Source organism: Diabrotica virgifera, chromosome 7, assembly GCF_917563875.1.
Source record: "Diabrotica virgifera virgifera chromosome 7, PGI_DIABVI_V3a".
NCBI classification, from domain to species: Eukaryota; Metazoa; Arthropoda; class Insecta; order Coleoptera; family Chrysomelidae; genus Diabrotica; species Diabrotica virgifera.
This window is the reverse complement of record NC_065449.1, coordinates 8682147-8703961: the sequence shown is the minus strand read 5'-3', so window position 1 is coordinate 8703961 and position 21815 is coordinate 8682147. Positions and strand designations below refer to the sequence as shown.

The 21815-nt window shown below is 32.3% G+C and overlaps 2 protein-coding genes across 4 annotated transcripts in view; both read left to right on the top strand.

Moving 5' to 3' along the window:
* Positions 1-11572, top strand: part of LOC114339857 (scoloptoxin SSD14) — a 43371-nt gene extending 31799 nt beyond the window's left edge. For all 3 annotated transcript variants that reach the window (XM_028290550.2, XM_028290555.2, XM_028290542.2), the window contains exons 7-10: positions 3781-3971; positions 6120-6360; positions 7860-7976; positions 11232-11572. In XM_028290550.2, coding sequence (XP_028146351.1) covers positions 3781-3971; positions 6120-6360; positions 7860-7976; positions 11232-11396 — 714 coding nt within the window. In that variant the 3' untranslated portion in view covers positions 11397-11572. The remainder of the gene's footprint in view (positions 1-3780; positions 3972-6119; positions 6361-7859; positions 7977-11231) is intronic.
* Positions 11573-12354: 782 nt separating this feature from the next.
* Positions 12355-14097, top strand: LOC126887684 (uncharacterized). The gene has a single exon (XM_050655330.1). It carries the CDS (start codon positions 12360-12362, stop codon positions 13413-13415), a length of 1056 nt encoding a protein of 351 aa, XP_050511287.1. The 5' UTR covers positions 12355-12359; the 3' UTR covers positions 13416-14097.
* Positions 14098-21815: the final 7718 nt, after the last annotated feature.

Here is a 21815-nt window from a genome sequence, read left to right as displayed (position 1 = left end):
AAAATGAAATCGTCAACATTGGAGCGTCCGACAACTGGGCTACCGTTAAAAATTTGTCAGACAATATTATCAGTCAATTTTAAATATTTTTGTCAAACAATCCTGCAAAAATCAGATGTGAGATTATAAATTTTATATAGTACTGTCTAGCTAGAGCTAGAGTCTACTGTAGAGCTACCGGTCCTCGTACCAGGAGACCAGGTTCATGTTGACGACGTGTAACGACAGAGAGGGACTATTGATTCATGGTCTTGAGTTGAGCTTCAACAATCCTTGAGGAATATATGAGGTGCCACCGTCACTCAGTAGACACTTAGGAAAAGACTTAAGGCTGTCATTTTGTCACCCAGACGAGCACACAGGGTCCAAATTGAATGCACGTCAGAAACAAGCTCGACCTCAGTTTGCCTGGGATAAATTTAAAACAGAGTGGAAGGAATCTTTTAAATATAAAGGGATTTGGTATCAACCGCTACAACCAGTTTTCACAAATAGTCCTTGGTATCTCAATGTCCCTTACATAGATAGAAGACATATAACAACTATTATCAGAATGCGTACAGGTCACTGTTTAGTTCCAAATCACCTATTCAAAATGGGGATAGTAGAACATCCTTATTGTGAATGTGGTCAATTAGCAGATTTACAACATTAGTCCAGAAAGCCACTGCGCATCCGCTAGGAAAAATATTCTAATTCGGATTTTTTGCACAATCTTACTCAAAAAGGACTCCTTTTAACAAATTTGCATGTTGCCAGGATCAAAAGGTGGTCAAAAATTTTTTAAACGTTTTTTTTGTTTTTTCCCAAAATTATTTTTTTTGCATGGAAAAAAGTTTTTTTTTAGGTTTTTTGGATCATTCCAAACAGAAAAGGTATTTAGTGACTTTTCTCGAAAAATGATAGTTTTTGACATATAAGCGATTAAAAATTGAAAAATTGCGAAATCGGCCATTTTTAACCCTCAAAAACTATGTGAAAAACTGAAAATTTGAATGTTGCCAAGGTAGGCAGATATTCTTTAAACATCGATTGATGAAATCTCGAAGAGTTTTTTGCAATACAATATTCAAAACTCCTTTGTTTTTTAATTGCTAATCAAGCGTGCGCGACACTATTTTCCACCGACAGTATGGTACAAATGAAAGGAATAAATTCGTTATTTCGTAAACCGGCGACTTTAAGAAAAAATCCCGAAACAGGTCGATTTTTATTTTTAAGTTATGATATTGTGGCATATATGGTATACTAGTGACGTCATCCGTCTGGGCGTGATGACGTAATCGATGATTTTTTTAAACGAGAATAGGGGTCGTGTGCTAGCTCATTTAAAAGGTTCTTCAATTCTCTATTCAATAATATAAACATTTACATAATTATTTATACAGGGTATCCAAAAAATTTTTATTAAAGTAAATTATTTGACAAAAAAGAAGTAGAAGGACACCCTGTATAAATAATTATGTAAATGTTTACATTACTGAATAGAGAATTGAATTGAAGAACCTTTTAAATGAGCTACCACACGACCCCTATTCTCATTTAAAAAATCATTGATTACGTCATCACGCCCAGACGGATGACGTCACTAGTATACCATATATGCCACAATATCATAACTTAAAAATAAAAATCGACCTGTTTCGGGATTTTTCCTTAAAGTCGCCGGTTTACGAAATAACGAATTTATTCCTTTCATTTGCACCATACTGTCGGTGGAAAATAGTGTCGCGCACGCTTGATTAGCAATTAAAAAACAAAGGAGTTTTGAATATTGTATTGGAAAAAACTCTTCGGGATTTCATCAATCGATGTTTAAAGAATATCTACCTAACTTGGCAACATTAAAATTTTCAGTTTTTCAAATAGTTTTTGAGGGTTAAAAATGACCGATTTCGCAATTTTTCAATTTTTAATCGCTTATATGTCAAAAACTATCATTTTTAGAGAAAAGTCACTAAAGACCTTTTCTGTTTGGAATGATCCAAAAAAAAATAATTTTAGGAAAAAAACAAAAAAAAACGTTTAAAAAATTTTTGACCACCTTTTGGTCCTGGCAACATGCAAATTTGTTAAAAGGAGTCCTTTTTGAGTAAGATTGTGCAAAAAATCCGAGTTAAAATATTTTTCCTAGCGGATGCGCAGTGGCTTTCTGGACTACATGTGATTCTTGAATGCCCTATTAACACTGTGCAAAATTTTGATTTATATACTGAATTAGCTAAAAATGGGTGCCCAACACCCATATCCCTTACAACCCTTCTTTATAAACCGCAGTTGGTTCTTATTAAACTTTTAATACATTTTTTGAATATACACAAAATTAAGTTATGAGGAAAGTAAAATATTGAAAATAAATAGATAAAATAAATGAATATAAATATATATATATAATAATAAATAATTTGAAAAATATGTCAAAAGTACACGCGAAAATAGAATTCAGATTTAAGTAAACTAATAATATAATATTTTGTTTCTTTATAAACATTCTGTAATCACCTGGGTCTTTCACTATACCTATATGTGGTAACAACATGGGATTGTGTAATGGTCAGGTTTTGCCCCTGTATAAGAGAAGTTTGTGCCTTTTTTGTATTTATTCCATGCCAACTCAAAAATGCCTGTAAACAAAAAATACTTTTTTTAACTATTTAGAATGGGAAATAAGCCACAATATTATTAAAAAATGATTTTTATTAACGTTTCGACGCCCAAATCGGGTGCCGTTGTCAAAATACAAAATACTATGATTTGGGTACATATGGCACCCGATTTGGGCGTCGAAACGTTAATAAAAATCATTTTTTAATAATATTGTGGCTTATTTCCCATTCTAAATAGTTAAAATTGTAAAAATGCCACAAGAAAATAGCTTCAGAACAACAACAAAAAAGACATAGAAGAATAAGATTGGTGTAATGGTCGGCAGTTACCCCTGATAGAAAAAAGTTTGTGTCTTTGTTGTATTTGTCCCATGTCAACTCAAAATTGCCAGTAAACTCAAAAAAAGTAGAAGAATAAGACTGTGTAATGCTCGGCAGTTGCCCCTGAGAGCAAAAAGTTTGTGTCTTTGTTGTATATTTGTCCCATGCCAACTCTAAATTGAAAGTGAACTCAAAAAAAAGTAGAAGAATAAGATTGTGTAATGGTCGGCAGTTGCCGACCATTGGTTGCAGGCAGTTGCCTATTGGATCAGCTCAAACACAGGGTTCGGATCCGTAATCCAGCCCCGTCGACAGTGGTGGAGCTAAAACTGCATTAGATGAAGAGTGGGAAGCGGTTCCTCAGGAATCAGTAAGAAATTCAATAAGGTTCTTAAGAGATCGCATGGAAAGTGTAATACGACGCAGAGGAAGAAATACTCAGTATTTATTTTGATTTTTTATGGTAATTTACTTTTATATTCATTAATTGTAACGACTTTCATTCATAATATGTCTTGTCACATACAATATTAAGTTATATTTATTATATTCTTTAGTTACTCTTGGTATCATTGGAATAAAATTACTTCTGTTGCCAATATTTTACTTCTAATTTTACATATACTATGTCGATCGACACTTACCAAACAGCGTAGTCAAAAAATATAACTTAATTATCTTTTGAGCCGATTTTTTTGCTCGCAAGTGTATATTGTTACAGAACAATGTATATTTCGAAAATTAGATTACTCTTCCATGTTTGAGGAACATGAATAATTTTTCATCTTTAATCAATAATTTTTATCTTTTTCAAAAAATAAAAATATAAAATAATGTCGGTTATTTATTTCAGTTAATAGAAAGCTTTACATCAAAACAATACGCAGAGCAAATTCGAAGATTAATATCTGACAACAAAACGTATGATGATCCCGAACATTATAAAGCAAAATACACGTGGCCAGAGGATCATGGAACTGCTCATATTTCAGTGCTCTCACCAGAAGGGGATGCCGTGGCTGTGACAAGTACGATAAATCTTTTGTAAGTTTAAATGCCTCTCTTGTATATTTACTGGAATTTCCCTAAATAGGGATAAATCTATATAGACCTTTATTTATTAGTTTTTAAGGTTTGTGTGATATGCGTTCTTTTATATTTTTTAATATTTTGAGAAACAAATGCATTAAAAAATAACAATAAGGATTTATACAATTTTATAAAAAAGCTTTTGTATTGATTTCTAAAGATTTCTAAAAATTTCTAAAACTATCTAACAAGTTCTAAATAATTCTTAAAATTTCTAAAAAATTTTACTAAAAATTCCTAAACGTTTCTAAATTTTTTTAAAAATTCCTAAAAGTTTCTACAAATTTCTAAAAATTTCTACAATTTCAAGAAAAAATATTGAAAAATAAGTCAACGGTATCAAATTTTTACAGACAACTAAAGAAAATGGATTTTGCGGTGGACATCAGAAGACTCACAGTGGTCATGGATCATGTGAAACAAAAAAATCAAGAAGATTTTATTAACTTGAGTTTTTCGAGGTAACGCTTTTGAGTTTCCGTAGTTTTAGCGATTTTTGAGTTTTTGGCATCACTCAGAAGTGAAAGTAACGACATTTTTTGTAAAAAGGTGAAAATCAACATATCTATTGTTGTTAAACAAAAAATAAGCAGAAAAAAAATATCTCGAAAGCCTTACCTCACGAAATGTCTATAGAAAATCTTCGCAAAAATTTCAGGTGGAATGGTCTTAAGTATTCTTTTTCTCATAGGCATCTTTCAGTGCATCACAGTTTTTCGATTTCTTTCTAACGCATTAAAATATATGTGACAGAAAAAAGGCACGTCCGTGATTACAGACATTTATAACATTTATTCTAGTTGTCGATAGATGGCGCTATAATAAAAAAAATTATTTACGAATTATATAATATATCTACGAATATAATCTGTACAATTTATAAGACTATACAAATCAAAGAAATCACCATTTTATAAATGCAATAAACACAATTGATTTGTTTTTATGACAAATTGCAAATGAAACTTGACAACTGTCAGATTTAACTAAAATGTTGTCAGAATAAATGTTATAAATGTGTATTATCACCGACTTACCTTTTTTTCTAGCATTTGTGATGCACTGAAAAATGCCCATGAAAAGCACTTTAGTTTTTGAGTTACATTATCAATCGCTTTTTAAAACAGCAGTTTTGAGAAAAACGCGTTTAAAGTTTTGACAACTTTTATTTTCAAGTTCTATTTTATCTGTCAAAAATGTTAAAGTGATGCACACCGGAATATGTTTTTGAATCGCGGAATAATTTACAAAAGAAAAGGAGAACGGCTGTTGAACGTTTCTCACTACACTTAAGCGCACTGGCGCGAACCTGCTGCAAAACTAGTCGAATGTAGGGATATTCAACATACTGTATTTCTGGTAATTTTACTCCGATCAATCTGAAATTTTCAGAGGGTATTGTTAAGTTGTGTGCGTTCATTTAAAATAATAAAAAAAAACGAATTTTTTAAAATAATCAAACCATACTTTCCCCCTTAACCCTTAAACGCCCAACCTTTTTTAGGTTCCGTGTACGCCCAAGGCTGGGTAAAAAATGTCCACCTCGAAAATAGCTAATATATTTATTGAGAGTTGTTGGAAATTGATTAAACTTAAGAATCTTATGCTTAATAAATACAGCATCTTCTAAAATATTAATATAAAGATTTACAAACCTAACAACAAAATTACAGTGTTCATCAAAATTAACATACCAGTAAAAGCCAGTAATTCAGATTTGTCGATTTTCTCCACATTCTTCCTTTCAACCTCCTCATTGGCGGATAATTATGTAGATTATGTAATTATACGTCGATAATTATATGGATTATCTTCCTACCAACGAGAAATTATATAGAAACCTTTAGTAACAAGTTTTACCGAGGGTGTACTTTTTATGCCCACCCATATTTAACTCAAGATGCTACTTTTATTTTCAAAAACATCGGTAGAACCAACTTAACATTCGATAAAGGGCTGTCTTTTTAACAATAAATAATTTTTTTTAAATTTTTAAACACGTAATAAATATGTTACAAGGGAGTACGCATTAGGTGGACATTTTTTACCCACCCTTGGGCGTTTAAGGGTTAAACTAACGATAAAAATTGATTTTTTTTATAGATTTGGGTCAGGCGTCGCCTCCGACAGTACTGGTATCATACTTAACAATGAAATGCGTGATTTCTCATCCCCAAATTTAACGAATGGGAATGGTTTAGCCCCCTCATCCGAAAATTTTGTTGCTCCTGGCAAACGGCCGGTTTCATCGATGTGTCCGTCGATTGTTCTAGACAAAAACAAGAATGTGGTGATGGTTATAGGTGGAGCAGGAGGATCGAAAATATCAACTGCAGTTTCTTTGGTAGGTAAAAATTCCACACATTTTATTTACAACAAAAAAACGCACCATATATAATTGTGACATCATTTTATCTGAAGCTGACATATTTTGATTCAAAAATTGTCCAATCTTCACTTAGATTTATGCAGATCTAGTGCTGAAGCGGTGGAAGTCTTTGTAAAATCAGGACTATGGTCACAAACAGAAACATCTCAAAAGAATCAATATCATCTTTTTAATAACCTAATTTTTTAAGAATTTTTTATAATTTTTAAGTATTTTTAAGAATTTTTAAGGTCTAGTACACTTTAGAAGACCAAAAATAATCATTTTTTTCAAGAATTTTTTTCTCAAAACCTTTATTAAAAATGAACATAGAACTTTCTGCATATTAATGTCTAACTCCCAATAAAATATAACACACCCAATAAATTTAACATATATATTATCACAAATTAATATTACAGAATTAATGCAATTATTTATAGAACATATTAAAAATATAAATATCTAATTATAAACTAACTAACGTAAAGACCGAAATTAAAATCTATTACTCGTACAATATATAAGTAAACCTGTGTTTTTGCCTGATGTGGTATTCCCACTGAGCAGTGGTCATTCCTTATAAAGTATGTAGAATAAGTAGGATAGAAAATGTTAAGTAGATAGGTATAGGAAAATATATTGTAAAATAAATGAGCAAAATTGGTGAATCGGCGAATGAGCCTTGAAGGGCCCGTAGTCATACAACTCCAAAGAAAAAAATAATATATTTAACTCGCTCAAAATATATCTTTTTTCATTTATGCACTTACACTAATATTGTAGAGGGCGCAAAAGTCGAGGCCCCGAAAAATGATGGCGGACAGTTAATCTCCGGATTGGGATATCTGAAACAAAATAATCGTACTTAATTTGAAAAAGGAAGGTTTCGTACGTGACAATTTACCACAATATTATGACTAAAAAATAAAAAATAAATATTTTTAACCATGAAAAATTGAAGAAAACCGGGCGATTTTTTCACAAATTTTTTTAAAATTTCCGTAAAATCTTTTTTTTGCGGAATTTTTCACTAGCGATGGTAAATTGTAAAGTAAGAAACCTTCCTTTTTCAAATGCCGTACGATTTATTTGTTTCAGAGATCCCAATCCTAAGATTAACTGTCCGCCATCGGAATTACTTTTTTTGGAGGCCTCGACTTTGGCGCACTCTACAATATTAGTGTACGTGCATAAATGAAAAATATATATTTTTTTGTACTCTCTAAGAATTAGTTATTGATATGTAAAAAGTTTTTTGTTTATTTTTAATAAATGTTCTGAGAAAAAAGATCTTGAAAAAATGCTTATTTTTGGTCTTCTAAAGTGTACTAATACCTTAAGAACTTTTAAGAATTTTTAAAAATTTTTAAGAATTTTTAAAAATAAAAAAAAATTTATTCTGTCCTATTAGGACCTAAAGAAATTTTTTTAAATGATTTTCGTTAAAATTTTTTACATAATTTCTGTTTTAGGTTATTCTTCGGCACTTATGGTTAGGTATGGATCTAAAATCGGCAATTTACGAAAAACGTATCCACCATCAACTGTTTCCTATGGAAATTGTGTTCGAACCCGAATATCAAACCGAGGTGAGACATTTTTTCCTTCATTAACAACTTTATTGATAGACAGACAAGAAAAAATTGTATTGGTTACACAGGCCAACAATAAAAAAACAACAATAAAAACCTTTTTTTATTGTGCCAAATGCAAATTAAACACTTATTAAGCTGTATCACCTACCATTTATTTACATTTATACTTAAAATTAATAAATTTTGTGATTTTTATATGCTCATGTAGAAGAGTTGGCATCACATCACATTTATGATATATTCACAGAGACCACCAAAAATGAGAAAGAAGCATGGGTAACATTCAAGCAAGTTGTTACAAAATTCTTGCGAAATGCAAAAGACCCAAAATATGGTAGATACTATTATTGTAGCTAATATGTAAAAAAAAATGAATGTGTGTGTATTTTGTACGCACGTAAGAACTTATACTTCTATTATATGATGTCAACGAAATTAATATACTTAAAACAGTGCCAAAAATTAAAATAATAAAAGAATAAAACACACACAAACAAACACATTGAAAAATGCCACAAATGATTTCTGAACAATGTAGGAAATTTTTTTAACTAAATACGTATTTTCTGAAAAAAAAATTATATAATAAATAAACTTACAATCATTAAATGTATTAAAAAAATAAAAGTTTCCATTGGGGTTCGAACCCGCTTATCAGCGAAGGTAGTATTGAAATTCATTCATTTTAAACTTTTACCCACGGAGACCATGTGTCATCATATGCGAAGATCAACTAACTAAACGGATTAAACTTTTGACGGTTTTGAATTTAACAAAGTTATTTTGATTTTGAATTGAAATTAATTAGAATTGAAAGAAATATTAAATTACAACAAAACATAGAGTAGGAAAACAATATATTAGGTGAATATTGATAGAAATTTTGATGGTAATCAAATTATGTAAATCAAAGCATTACATACTATTTTGGTAGGGTCTTTTTAAATTTTCCAAATACCTAGGTAGGTACCTATGAAATTTTTTATTAGGATACTGAAACATTTACAATTATTACGTACCTGTCGCTTTTAAAAACTATTTAAAAAGTAACTACAATATTATAAACTTGCTTTTTTCTCTGCCATCACAACAATAAAAACTAATATACCTACACAACATTAATTTGTTTATCCAAAATCTCCATATTGAACAATTCTTGACAGATGATTTTAACACCCAATCAGATCCCGTATAACGTTTATACCATACTGTCGGTGTGCGCATGCGCCCAGTAAAATAAAAAATTTACCCTCGTGTCGAAAGAAGTACAACTTTAAAAATTTAAAAAACAAGAACCTAAAAGTTCACTTTTTGAACAGTCATCTTGATTACTTCCCGAAAAATTTGGGAGACGTTAGTGAGGAGCAGGATGAGGGTTTTTATCATGATATTAACTTGATGGAAGCGCTACCAGGGCCGCTGGACCACCAATATGATGGGGGACTACTTACTGTTGGTCACTTCAGCGTGGAGCTCTACAAACGACTCAGAGTTCTACAAAAGCTTCAAAGAAAAAAGAGGAAGGAAGTACAAACCAGTTTCATCTGATTAGTCATAATTACTACTACACTAATGCCCAGTTGCACCAACAGACTGTAAAACAACTGATTTGCTAACCGTCAATTCGACAATTTAAATCAATGATCAATAATTATTTTTCAAACGAGTTGCACCATTCTAAAAAACTGTTGGTTTACAAACCGACAATGCATAAGTGGCAACATCGTATTCGTACAGATTATTCCATTCGAATCCGAGTTTGGTCTGTCAAAGATGATTGTTAAAGTAAGTTTTACAAGGTTATAGGCCTGGATCCCGCGTATTGAAAAAAGTTGATTAATAGCAAGCTGAAAATTTGTTAATAACTTAAAGGTGTCTAGTCGGACAAACTTTGATGTATGGGAACATTGGAACAGGGGAAGTTGTAATTGTGGAACAGGTTAAAAATTTGGAACGTCACACTACGAAAATGTCCCATGTATTTTGTTGCACAGAACTTCCAATTATTTGTTACCCTTTCATTAAACTCTCGTGCAAAAATCAGACTGGTATTTATCACCAACTGGGCATTTTAATAAGTCCGACACGTAGAACATGTCAACTGACAGGAATTATGACAGGTGATAAATAGCAGTCTGATTTTTGAATGAGAATTTAATGAAGGGGTAACAAATCAATTGGAAGTTCTGTCCGATAAAATACATGGGATGTTTTCGTAGTCTGACGTTCCAAATTTTTAACCTGTTCCACAATTAAAACTTTCCCTGTTCCAGTGTTCCCATATATCAAAGTTTGTCGGACTAGACACCGTTAAGCTATTAACAAATTTTCAGCTTGCTATTAATCAACTTTTTTTTGGTACGCGGGATGCAGGCCTATTATGCTGTGAAATTGAATTGCCAAAATAAAAACAGTCAATTATTTAAATAACCGCAAATGGGCTGGTTACTTTTGATAGTTCAAAAACTGTCTGTTTCAATTGAGTAATGGTTGGTGCAACATATTTTAAAATAAGCGGACAATCCAAATCAAAAAATAGTTGATTTGTCGGTGCAATTGGACATAATTTATTATTTCCAATTACATACTGTGTAAAATTTTGGGATTTAACATAGCGTTTAAATAATTTTGCCACATACCGTATATGGATTTTTAAACTATATATGTGTAATATCATCATAATTAAACAATGAATTGTAATGCCTCGTGTAAGAATCTTATTTATCTCAATAATGTAAATTAATGTGTCACCTACATTGACTATACATAATTTGTCATGCTGTGACACACTTTATTTATAATTATGTTTGTAACATGTCTTGAAGCGTGAAACTTGACCTCGTAATTCATTTATAAAAATAATCAACACATCAGAGCAGGGGTAGTAGGTAAAAATTGCGAAAGTGGTCCTAATCCTTCAAGTCGGTACAATCCGGATTTGTGCCAATAAAAGGGTCATTATTGAGATTGGTGGTTTTTATTCACATCCAGAACTTCATTACATTTCTGTTTAAGATCCTGTTCATGGTCCTTCGAACGGGAAGCAAACTATTTAAACAGTATGGGTGATACAAAAAACTAAGATTAGACTTGGTACAAATCTGGTACTTGGAACCAGTGCATAAAAATCAGCTATGAATGTCAAACAAAGTTTCCAACCAAATTTTTTTTTGTTGGCCTGTCTAGGTTAAAATGTCTAGAGTTACAAGAATGTACATTCTTGAATGTCTTGAATGATATTTCTTTTAGGCCAAATACATCGTGGATGCATTAGCAAAAATCGGCCACAAGTACGAGTTTCGAGACGATAATGGATTCGCCGCCGTCACTGGAATCACGACAAAAAATAAAGGCGAAAAAATCAGCGCGTGGAGTGACAGGAGACGACCGGGGTATACAACGTACGTGTATTAGCCAAACTGAAAAATAATTAAATGGAATTTCGTGATTGGCAGCTTCTGGTATTGATGTAGCGATTCCTGTGATCTAAAAGATTAAAAAATTGTTAAATAAAGTATTATATACACGACAAACACGTAACAGCAAAAACAATGTTTTAATCTTGAAAATAAATTTAATATTTCCAGGTTTACTCTTTTTTAATTGATCAAGGGGACTTGTAATCCAAGGACGGTAAAAGTTTATTCAATATATTTTTTACATCTATATTAACATTCAATTAAATATTTAATTTTTATTAAAATGCTGACGTTTTCGAATAGATCTACAAATTGTTTCAAAACATTCTTATACAAACACAAAAAATAACGTATGTCCTAAAAGTTTTGTCACAAAATATTTATCGAATTTTTTTTCGTGAAGAAATTTAGATCAACGCTAACTTACGTATAGTTATCATAAATTACAACTCAATACTTACAATTACAACTAAACTATACTGTCGAATTAGGTGAAGTGGTCCATCATTCTACTAGACGCTTTACTACAGTTTATTCGCATAAGCTATGCACTAGACGTAAACAGTAGTTGACAGCGATGTCGTCATCACCAGCGAACGAGATGGCAGATGGCTATTCCGTTCAGTTTATTACAGAATATTTTTGGATAACAGTTACTTGTATAATCGCGTAAATTATTCATTAATCTAATTAAAGGGATTATTTTTTACTATCTATGTATTCAGTGATTATTATATACTATACAATAAAAACTAATAATCGAGAGAAGAGAAAAAATGATAAAGCGATTTTAATAATATACTGTTACTATAATATAAATTTCACTTTATGTTTGTATCTAACATTGTCAGAACTTTCCTCTACTTTGTCCGTATAAAATCCATAGTTTACCTTCATTTCAGAATTACTCAAAGTGAAATATATCACAAGGAAAATTCCTGTACTTCCTGTATAAAAGATGGCGTCAACTGAGAAAGATGTGTTAAGTTGTTTGTGCATTCAGTGTTCTAAAAAAGTGAGAAATGGGCTAAAATGTGTGAAGTGTGCCTTATTAGCTCACCCCAGCTGTGCTGAACGAATGAAAAATGTTAGAATTGTTGAAGAAGGAATGATCTGTTGTGACACAAATTTAAAGGTTGACAGTGAGATTAGTGCTGAAAGTGTAATTACTGAAGATCTGAATATTTCTGAAGAACATATCTTAAAGAGGGAAGTAGAATACTTAAAAATTATACTTAGTCACAAAAATTATATAATTCGTGAACTCCAAGAAAAAATTAAATTAATCCAAAATAATACAGCAAAAAACGTAAACAACCAGTTTCCCCTTTCCCCTCTGCCAGGCGAAACCTCTGTTGACATTGGCAATTTAAGTGACCTCCAACCAAGCTTAAGGTCAATGAACGTTAAAGTTTTTAAAAATGGTAACACAGTGTCAGATATGGATGCAAAACCTAGCCATTCCAAGTCCACTTCACCTGACATTACTGTCATTAGTGATAATATCGGAGAGGTTAAAAGTCGACTTAAAACAGCTGATAACAACCAGGTTGTAAACAATAATAGAAAGCATATATTTAGCAAGAAAGATGTCAGCTACGCTATCCATGATGCTGTAAATCAACAAACGTTTTTGGAAATACAAAATTTAGAAGAAACTAATGATGAAATTATGAGAGGTGAGTGGCTGACCCAGAATCGTCGTAAGCGTAGGCGTCAATATTTAATTGGTGGAAATGAGGTGGAAAAATCGGTGGAGACCGTCCCAAAATTTGTGTCTCTGCATGGCACACGTCTTAAACCGCAAACAACCCCTGATAACCTACATAAAATGTTAGCTGTATCATTTCCTGAAGTCCAATGTGTGGTACACAAATCAAAAATGCCAGAAGCATATAGTTCTATGAAGGTCACCATTAATCAAGAAAACCTAAAGAGAGCTTGGAACAAAGATGTTTGGCCAAAGGGTGCAGTGGTGTCTAAGTTTTTTGTGAAGAGGAGGGTGCCAATTTAACTGGATCCTCTGTAAAAAGTATTTCAGTATTTCAGGCAAGTAGTTCAGAGATAAATAATAATCATTTTAAAATCATTTGTGTAAATTCACAGTCAATAGCTAACAAAACAAGTGCACTTGAGCTAATTTTAAATAGTAACTGTCCGGATATTGTTTGTGTTACTGAGACATGGTGTAATGAATTAAGTGTAAATAGTATTAATTTTGAGAATTATTGTCAAGCTGCCTCATATAATAGAATTGAAAAAATCCACGGTGGTGTCCTGATATTTGTCAGACAGTCAATGTCATTTAAAGTACCAAAGTATTTAAATAGTTTAGCAGAAGAAGTTAATTTCGAGTGTTGTTGTATAACCTTCAATTTAAATGTAAGTACATACATACTGTTTGATAAACATATATAGAGCACCCAGTGGTGATGTAGAGATTTTCATGAACAAATTATTTTTAGCGTTAAACTATTGTTATGATCATTTTAAGTATGTTATTGTAAGTGGTGATTTTAATATTAATTATCTGAGTGTGTCTCGGGAAAAGTCTTTACTGAATGACATTATTGAAAGTTTTAATTTAACTTGCCAAAACTTAGAACCTACTAGGATTTTTACAGATAAAAACGGCAGAACAACAAAATCTAAAATTGACTATTTTATTACAAATTATCCCCTACCATATGAGGAAACAGTTAGAGACTTTCATATTGGAGATCATAGTGGATTGGAACTTATAATACCAAATGTAATTTCAAAAGCAAATCACCACACAAGTGACATTACTGATACTATAACATTTAGAAATTTGTCTGAACCAAATATATCAACATTGCAAACAAGGTTGAATCTTGAGGATTTTAAGGGTGTTTATGAAAATCTCGACAACATTGATTCTGCTTATACTGATTTTGTAAATATTCTATTATATCATATTGAAATATGTTGTCCTATGGTTGTAAAAAAATTAGGTCAAAATAATAATAATAACTGGATCTCTAAAGAAATCTTGAAGATGGGAGTTGATTTAAAAAACCTTTTCTGGTTGACAAAAAATTCGACAGACCCTGATGTACATTTAAAATATAAAGAAGACAAAAAGAAATATACTCATAAAATTCAAGAAGCAAAAAAGCACTGGTTCCAGAATGTTTTTCATAACAAAAATAACCATCAAAAGCAAAAATTTATTTGGAAAACAGTTAATATAAAAACTGGAAAAAAAGGACAGTATAACAACATAGAAAAAATCGAGCACTCAGGAAGTTTTATAAACGATAAAAAAGAGATGGCAAATGCTTTCGGCGTATTCTTTACATCATTTTCAAAAAATGCATTAAATACCAAATATGGGGATTCACAATTTAAAAACTATACGACTTTAAATGTTGGCCAAACATTCTACTTCTATCCTATAGACTACAGCGATGTTGCTGAAGCTGTTTCATCCTTAAAAAATGTAAATTCAGTGGGTATTGATTGCATTTCCACAAAGCTAGTTAAACATATGAGCGTATACATTATTCAACCGTTAACTGATTTAATAAATAAATCTGTGGAGATGGGTGTTTTTCCCACTGATTTAAAAGTTGGTATAGTTTCCCCAATATTTAAAAAAGGAAACAAAACTATGTTAGAAAATTATAGACCAATTACCGTACCAACTGTCTTGTGTAAGGTTATTGAAAAATGCATTCATAAAAGGATGTTGTCATTTCTTAGTAAATATAACATAATAAGTTCATATCAAAATGGTTTTCTTCCGGGTAAATCAACTGAGAGTGCATCAACAACATTTTTTAAATTCATTTATAATTCATTAGATCAGAAGAAGTTTGTTGGAGCCCTCTTTTTTGATTTAACTAAAGCTTTTGACTCTATAAATTTAAATGTAGCAATTTGTAAACTAAACGGCCTTGGATTTCGAGGTAATTTTTTAAAGTGGTTACAATCATATCTAGAATGTCGACAGATGTATGTCAAAATTGGACATTATCAATCAGATTTGTATGACGTTGATCTTGGCGTTCCACAAGGATCAATACTGGGTCCTTTGTTATTTCTTTGTTATATCAATGATATGCCCAAATATATGAGTACGGAAAATATTTTTTTATATGCTGATGACACGACTTTAGCGACATCTGCAGAAAATGCTGAGGAATTGAGGTTAAAACTCAATACCTTAGCCCATGAGTTTACGTCTTGGTGCGAAAAAAACTCCTTAATAGTAAATTCGAGTAAAACAGTATGTATGCAATTTTATATAAAAACTCCAATTAAGGAAAATTTCTCTATCAAAGTCGACAACGATTTTATCACTTTATCTGATACTACAAAGTTTCTGGGACTACATCTTAACAGTAATATGAGCTGGGAGGCACATATTAATCATGTTTGTTGGAAAATTAATTCTGGATACTATGCTCTTTTGCAACTTAAATACTTATTCACAACGGAACAGATACTTAATGTTTATTACGCTATCATCTATTCACATTTGTCATACAATATTGTTCTATGGGGCAGTGCAACAAATGTCTCAAAAGTTTTTATAGCCCAAAAACGCATAATCCGCTTGATTTTTAATTTACCATATGGACATACGTGTAGAGACCATTTTAGAAAATACCAAATACTTACTGTTCCCTCAATTTTTATATACAGATGTATTCTGTACACAAAAGCTAATATTAATTCATTGACATCAAATTCAGATGTACACAATTATCGTACTAGACAAAAATATTTCTTTAGGGCTCCTAAACATTACACTTCCATGTTTGAAAAAAGCCCTGAATATAGCGGCATAAGGTTTTTTAATCAGCTCCCATCCAAAATAAAAAGTGAGGCAGATGATGTTAGAATATTTAAGAATAAATTGAAGACTTATCTCATTGAGTCATGTTTTTATAGTGTCTCGGAATTTATGTCTTAGTATGTTGTTTCTATGTTTGTGTGTATGTTTATATTGTATAGGTAGTCTTTAACTTTTCTATTTTTTAAATGTCTATATTCTTTACTTTGACATGTCCTATATTATGTAAATAATCTGTAAGGATGAATAAAGTATTATTATTATTATTATTATTATACCATAAATCACAAAAAATAAAAACCTTATCTTGTAAAAGGTATATTTAAAATCCCTAAAAAGGGCTGTATCACAACAAAACGTTTTCGGAATCAAGATTCCATCATCAGTGTTATCACAGGTTTACATGCTTTAAGCCACCAAAATGTATGGGTAAAAACCCTTAAATTGATATTAAACAGTTGGGGTTACATTATATTATCTGATTTAAAAGGATGTTAAAAATATTTCCAGATTAACCCCTGGCATCACATGATATCAACCATATTGGTTGGGAAATTGTAGGTAGAACCTTACATGGCAGAGTTTAGGTGACAACTAAACTTTTTTCCAATTTTTTAAACAATTTTCCAACCAATATGGTTGATTTCATGTGATGCCAGGGGTTAATCTGGAAGTATTTTTAACATCCTTTAAAATCAGAGAATATAATGTAACCCCAACTGTTTAATATCAATTTAAAGGTTTTTACCCACACATTTTGGTGGCTTAAAGCATGTAAACTTGTAATAGCACTGATGATGAAATATTGATTCCGAAAACGTTTTGTTGTGATACAGCCCTCTTTAGGGATTTTAAATATACCTTTTACAAGATAAGGTTTTTATTTTTTCAAAGTGAAATACTTTTCGTCATCTAAAATATGGATTTTTTTTCAGTGGCAAAGTGTACTCGCCTTAGTTGACGACAGCATCTTGGTATACAGATGATTTGCGCTTGAGAGAATTTGGAGAACTTATTTCTCTTTCGAATCCCCCTTAATGTCAACGATATCGTACTCTTAGAAGATCTGTATTGACGAGCCAATCTCCTCGTTGATATTCCAATCTAGCTATTTGCTCTTCTCACCAATATCTCTGACCTTTGTGCAGTAAATGCACGTGGTCTTCCACTTTTTAATATTCAGACATGGTATTCTCAGCTCGCACCGCTGTTAGTATGGTATAACTAGATCCAAACCCAGACATCCAAAGTGAAAGTTATCCTCCAACACCAAATTGTTCTATATGGTCCACATAATGTTCAGAAAAAGTCACACCATTTTGAGCGGCGGGTTTGGGGGGAGAGGGGGGAGAAATCCGTAAATTCGTAGTTTTTTAAGTTTTTCGTCAATATTTCTAAAACTATGCGGTTTAGCATGAACAACCTTCTATACAAAAATGTTCTACATTAAATTTGAAACAAAGAAGGCCATATGCATAATCTTTCTAAAATGAACGGTTCCAAAGTTACGGAGGTAGTATAGTATAATTGGTCCAAAAAGGCCTAACCCAGACATTAAAAGTAAAAGTTTTCCTCCAACACCAAATTGTTCTATATGGTCCAGATATTGTTCAGTAAAAAGTTACACCATTTTGAGCGTACGGTTTGGAGGGGAGATGGGGGAGAAATCGGTAAATTAGTAGTTTTTTTATATTTTTCGTCAATAGTTCTAAAAATATGCTTAAGCGTAAACAATGTTCTATATAAAAATGTTCTACATCAAATTTAAAATTGTATAAAATTGCCCTTTGAAATGCAAACGGCCTTGCCAAACACAAACAAGAAGTAGAAGTATTTCTTGCGCACAACGACATTGACATTCTTCTAATATCATGTACATCTTTCAGAATATCAGAATCCCACTTTAACAGTAGTTCTTACTTTAATATTAAAAATTATTTAATGTACCACACAGCACATCCAGAAGCTGACAGGATAGCCAGAGGAGGAACGGCAGTGCTCATTAGACACCAAATTAAACACTATGAGTTACCTAAATTCAGTAAAAACTTTCTACAGGCAACCAGTATCGTAATTGAAGATTGGCTAGGTCCATTAACAGTATCAGCGGCATACTTCCCACCAAATTACCCACCAAATAAACAAGAGATGAAAGAATACTTCTTGTCTTTAGGTCACAGGTTCCTAGCAGGAGGTGATTACAATGCGAAAAACATAGCATGGGGCTCAAGACTAACAGCGCCAAGTAGAGGTAGAGTACTATATAACATCATCCAAGAACTGCAATTGAGTTACCTATCCACATACACTCCAACGTACTGGCCTAAGGATCCAGCTAAAATACCAGACCTACTTGATTTCTTCATAGTTAAAGGCATAGGAGCTGGTTACCTAAATGTAGAATCAAATCTAGACCTTTATTCTGATCACACACCAATAATAGCACAAGTTAGTGCCACAAATATAGAAAAAGGACTTCCTGTAATGCTGTTCAACAAGAATACCAATTGGGAACAATATAGAAACCAAATTAATGCAGAAATTGACTTAAAAATATCATTAAAAACAAAAACAGAAATTGAAACTGCAGTAAATCAATTAACAAACATCATCCACACTGCTGCGAAAAATGCAACACCAGAAATATCAAATCACAAAAAAAATCAACACTGCCCAGTAATAATAAAAAAGAAAATAGCTGAAAAAAGAAAACTCCGAAGGATTTGGCAGCGTAATAGATACCCGACAAACAGGATAAATTATGACAAAGCTTCTAGAGAATTGAAAGAGCTTATTAGCAATATAAAGAATGCATCATTTAACGAATACTTAGAAAATCTGACAAGTACAGAAGATACAGACTATTCGTTATGGAAAGCGGTTAAGAACTTAAAAAGACAAAATGAACAAATTCCTCCGATTCGTAAAAGAGACCGAACATGGGCACGCACTGACGAGGAAAAAGCAAATACCTTCCGAGAATATCTGGAGGAAGTCTTTCAACCTCTTCCATCGCAACATACGCCTGAAATAGAAGCTAAAATCAAAGAAACTCTTGAAGCTCCATATCAAATGTCCCAAATTCCAAAACTCTTCAAAGTCAAAGAGGTACATAAGACAATCAGAAGAAATTTAAATCCAGATAAGGCTCCAGGGTTTGATCTGATCAAAGGCCGTCTTATTAAAGAACTCCCAAGAAAAGGGATTGTGCTAGTAACAACAATATTCAACGCGGTGCTACGATTAGGACACTTCCCTGCCCAATGGAAAGTTGCCGAGCTTATACTTATTCCAAAACCTGGAAAACCAATAAATGAAATAACATCATACAGACCAATCAGCCTACTGCCAGTCCTTGGTAAACTCCTAGGAAAGCTACTCATAACCCGACTGACTCCCATAATAGAAGAAAACCACCTGATTACTGAACACCAATTCGGCTTCAGAAAGGATCATAGCACAATTGAACAGATTCACAGAGTAGTGGACGAAATAAATGAAGCATTTGAGCAAAGAAGTTACTGCACGACTGCTTTCTTAGATGTGAGTCAAGCTTTTGATAAGGTTTGGCATGATGGACTACTATTTAAATTAAAAAAATCACTCCCCCACACACTGTACATTATTATGGAATCCTACCTAAAAGAAAGATATTTTACTGTAAGGTACGGACAGACAACATCAGAAATCACATTGATAAAGGCAGGGGTACCACAGGGCAGTGTTCTTGGTCCACTTCTCTATCTTATGTACACAGCTGATCTTCCAGTAAGCAACCAAACAATCACAGCTTCCTTTGCAGATGATAAAGCGATAATGGTCAAACACAAAGACCCAGTCATAGCCGCAAGAATTCTCCAACAACATCTAGTGAAAATTCAGGACTGGACAAGGAACTGGAGAATCAAAGTCAATGAAGTAAAATCAGTGCAGGTTACATTTACCAAATGAAAAGGTACAGTGCCACCTGTTACACTAAATGGACAAGATCTGCCTCAATCTGACAGCGTTAGGTATTTAGGAATGCACTTGGATAAAGGACTGACCTGGAGAAAGCACATTTTTAACAAACGAAAACAACTTGGCTTAAAACTCAGCAAATACTATTGGGAAGACAGTCAAAGCTTAATTTAAAAAACAAACTATTGGTGTATAAAGTAGCCTTAAAACCAATATGGACATATGGTGTACAACTATGGGGTACGGCTGCAAACTCAAACATAGAGATATTGGAACGCTTCCAGTCGAAGGTACTACGAACCATAACAAATGCACTTTGGTTTATACCTAACAGAGAAATCAGAGACGATCTTCAAGTAGCCACAGTAAAGGAGACAGTGAATTAGAAAACCACCCTAATAATCTTGCTCTAAACCTGCTGGATAATAGTGAGCAGACTCGGAGACTGAGGAGGCACAAACCACTGGAGCTACCACATAGGTTCTAAGCAGCAGTGAAGTGAAGTGTCGTGCAGTGCAGTGCAGTGAACTATTTACCCGTTCAGGGCACAGTTCAATAATTTAAGAGGTTAGTGGAGTCTTTGTTATCATTGGATAACAAATCCAAATTTATACTAACACCCCTTTGAACAAACAACTAACATGCTTATAATTGTTTTTTGTTTATTGATTGCATGTAGTGAATAACCTATAATAATAAAAAAAAATCGAATTTAAAACAAAAAAGGTCCTATACATAATTGTTATAAAATCAACGATTCCAGAGTTACGGAGGGTGAAAAGTGGAGGTTTTCGATACTTTTTATATTTTTTGGGCAATTTAAAATATTTTTACTGATTGAAAGAAATTTTATTTAACAGGATTTGCTATTTCAGTGGCCGATGGTATGTTAGTGATAAGCCCTTGAAGAAACGTCAACCTCACCACCCAAAATCATCATCAATTGCCCAAAAAATATAAAAAGTATCGAAAACCTCCACATTTCACCCTCCGTAACTCTGGAACCGTTGATTTTATAACAATTATGGATAGAACTATTTTTGTTTTAAATTTAATGTAAAACGTTTTTGTATAGAATATTGTTTACGCTTAAATGTAGTTTTAGAAATACTGACGAAAAACGTAAAAAACTAGTAATTTACCGACTTCTCCCCCATCTCCCCCAAACGGGACGCTCAAAATGGTGTAACTTTTTACTGAACAATATGTGGACCATATAGAACAATTTGGTGTTGGAGGAAAACTTTTACTTTGGATGTCTGGGTTAGGCCCTTTTTTGGACCAATTATACTATACTCGTACTACCTCCGTAACTTTGGAACCGTTCATTTTAGAAGTATTATGTATCGAGCATTTGTTATTTCAAATTTGATGTAGAACATTTTTGTATACAAGGTTGTTCATTCTAAACCTCATAGTTTTAGAAATATTGACGAAAAACGTAAAAAACCACCGAAATAAATCAAGACCCAGAAAAACCACGAAAAATTGGATAATATCCTATAGCTAAATATTTTTCATAATCAAAACATCCTAGTAATTACCAGAATATAATTGACAATATTATAGGTGTCTATTCATCTTTAACTCAATTTTAACCTGTTTCCAATTTCTCCAATTTAAAGCAAAACC

Excerpts from the sequence above, each read along its gene's own strand:
- LOC126887684 (XM_050655330.1), top strand. The coding sequence starts at position 12,360 with ATGGCGTCAACTGAGAAAGATGTGTTAAGTTGTTTGTGCATTCAGTGT.